Below are 2,178 nucleotides of genomic sequence, written 5' to 3'. Positions count from 1 at the left end.
GTTTGTTTTTGTTTCTACTATACGTCTATGACGAATCGCTATCCACTCTCCTTGAACGACGTCAATGATCCGAACATATTTCACTCTCGGAACTCATATTTAATTTTATTTTATAATTTGAAATTGTGAAGAAATGTAAAAAAAGTATATTCCTTATAATTAAAAATATCTAGTGTTCCAGCCCCATATTCTTTGTGCATCACCCGCAATTCCACTGCATTGTGCAATGCGTCTCCGGGACCAGCGTGCATTATTTGCTCAGCACAATTCCCACCAGGTGAATTAAGAGAGCACTCAAAAGTCAAAAGAAACATTTAGCAAACTAACTATTTAGGTAAATCTTTTTAGTCAGAAGATGAGACTTAAATGATAATGTATACATGTAATTAATATATAGAGATAATATTATTAAAATATTTTTAATAATAATTTATAAAATATATTTTGACGGATCAAATTCTAATTATTTAGTACAATCTTTTTCCAAAACTATAAATATAGCATAGATAATAAGTATATCATTCTGATCATATTAAAATACATTAAAATGGAGCATCACTTCCAATTCCTATCACCCTTTTGCTCCTTTCAATATATATATCCATGCATGCACGCACGCACACTACTTAGAACTTGTAGATAATAACGTAATTAAGAAAACTACTAGTATAATTGAGCCGTAGCATGCATTTGCTCATTCCCTCTCTCTAGATCTTTCTCCCTTCTCCTCCTCCTCTGAGTTATTAATGCACGATCCCTGTTGAAATGCCAGTTTAATCGTGTTAGAGCTGATATATGATCGGTGATCCTATCAGTTAATTTTCTTGATTATGGTTAATTAATTACTCACCACCTCCCCTTGGTGCCTTGCAGCGAAAACATTCCTTCCTGCTTGCAAAGTTGTGCTGATTGCAACCAGACCTGCGAAAAAGACTATGTTAATTAAAGTGCTAAATGACAATTTAATTATTATATATATACATATATATATAGACACACACACCTTGTGCACAGCCAATCGCCGGACTTCCATTCGGCAGGCGCCCGCGCTGTCGGCGCGTCATTTCCGGCGACGACGTCGAAGCACCCGACGGAGTAGGACTCCTTAAGGCCGCCGCACCTGAGGCAGTTCGAGCGGCTGGCGAAGTTGTGCCCGCCGCAGAAGCAGTACCAGTCGCCGGGCCGGACGTCGGCCACGGCGACGGCGACGGCGGCGAAGGCGAAGGAGGAGCCTCCCCCGAAGTCGCCGGAGAGGAGGTCGCCGCCTCCGCCACCAGACCTCGGGAAGCCGCAATGCTGGCAAGTGTCGCGGCGGCTGAAGTTGTGGTGCTGGCACGTGCTGCAGTTCCAGTCTCCCGGCCACCTGCTCATCTTCCTGCAAAGTTAATTAAACTTAAAACGTTCAGATAAATGACGATAGCTAAAAATGTAGATCATTCAATCAATCAATAATTACCTGGAGAAATAAGGGAACTAATTCACTAGAGAGCTAGAGGAGAAGAGAAGGTTGTGTGGTGTTGTTAGAGGGAGGGTGGAGGAGGCCTTTTATACTTACATGGGACTCAATAATTGAGAATATAATCAGGTTCTGTTGCTGTCGTTGTTTTACCTTTACCTCCTTTTACATGCACGTACTCACTGTGCATCTTGAAATGAAGAAATTAAGAAAAAATAAAAAAGAATATTAAGAGAACACTTAGCTTACATACAATTGGCAATTCTATAGTGTAGTTTGGACTTGAGGGGCTTATTTGCACTGTCAAACAACCTAGTTAAACATTCTCTGAAGTGTTGGAATGATCTTCCATGCCACTTACTTGTATTGAGATTTGAGAATCTAGACTTAAGGCACACATTAATTACTTCAAAGTTGTGTGAACTTGTTAATTAGCCATATATACAAACTTAGTTAGTCAAACAATAATATAACTTTAAGTCTTTAATATATATATACACAATTCTAAATGGTTAGAATCTAGTCAGTCAAAATACATTTTGTAAGTAATTATTAAGGATATTTTAGTAATATTATTTTTATATATTAATTACATACATGTATTACAATTTAATTATATATATATATAAAAGATAATGTTAAATGATCAGAATCTGACCAGCCAGAATACATACATGGATGTATATACATGGACATTTTAGTAATATCATATGAATATATTA

At 37.5% G+C, this 2,178-nt stretch overlaps 1 protein-coding gene across 1 annotated transcript; it reads right to left on the bottom strand.

The window, feature by feature from the left end:
* Positions 1-711: 711 nt before the first annotated feature.
* Positions 712-1,524, bottom strand: LOC122003663 (uncharacterized RNA-binding protein C17H9.04c-like). The gene is made up of 4 exons (XM_042558742.1): positions 1,457-1,524; positions 1,004-1,375; positions 851-921; positions 712-757 (listed from the first exon to the last, which is right to left on the bottom strand). Exons 2-4 carry the CDS (start codon positions 1,369-1,371, stop codon positions 744-746), a joined length of 453 nt encoding a protein of 150 aa, XP_042414676.1. The 5' UTR covers positions 1,372-1,375; positions 1,457-1,524; the 3' UTR covers positions 712-743.
* Positions 1,525-2,178: the final 654 nt, after the last annotated feature.

Source organism: Zingiber officinale, chromosome 7B (genome assembly GCF_018446385.1).
Source record: "Zingiber officinale cultivar Zhangliang chromosome 7B, Zo_v1.1, whole genome shotgun sequence".
Lineage (NCBI taxonomy): Eukaryota > Viridiplantae > Streptophyta > Magnoliopsida > Zingiberales > Zingiberaceae > Zingiber > Zingiber officinale.
Note: the sequence above shows the minus strand (reverse complement) of the source record. Positions and strands in the feature narration are given on the sequence as shown.

Excerpts from the sequence above, each read along its gene's own strand:
- LOC122003663 (XM_042558742.1), bottom strand. The coding sequence starts at position 1,371 with ATGAGCAGGTGGCCGGGAGACTGGAACTGCAGCACGTGCCAGCACCAC. Across the intron at positions 922-1,003 it reads GGCGATTGGCTGTGCACAAG|GTCTGGTTGCAATCAGCACA; the intron begins GTGTGTGTGTCT and ends TCTTTTTCGCAG.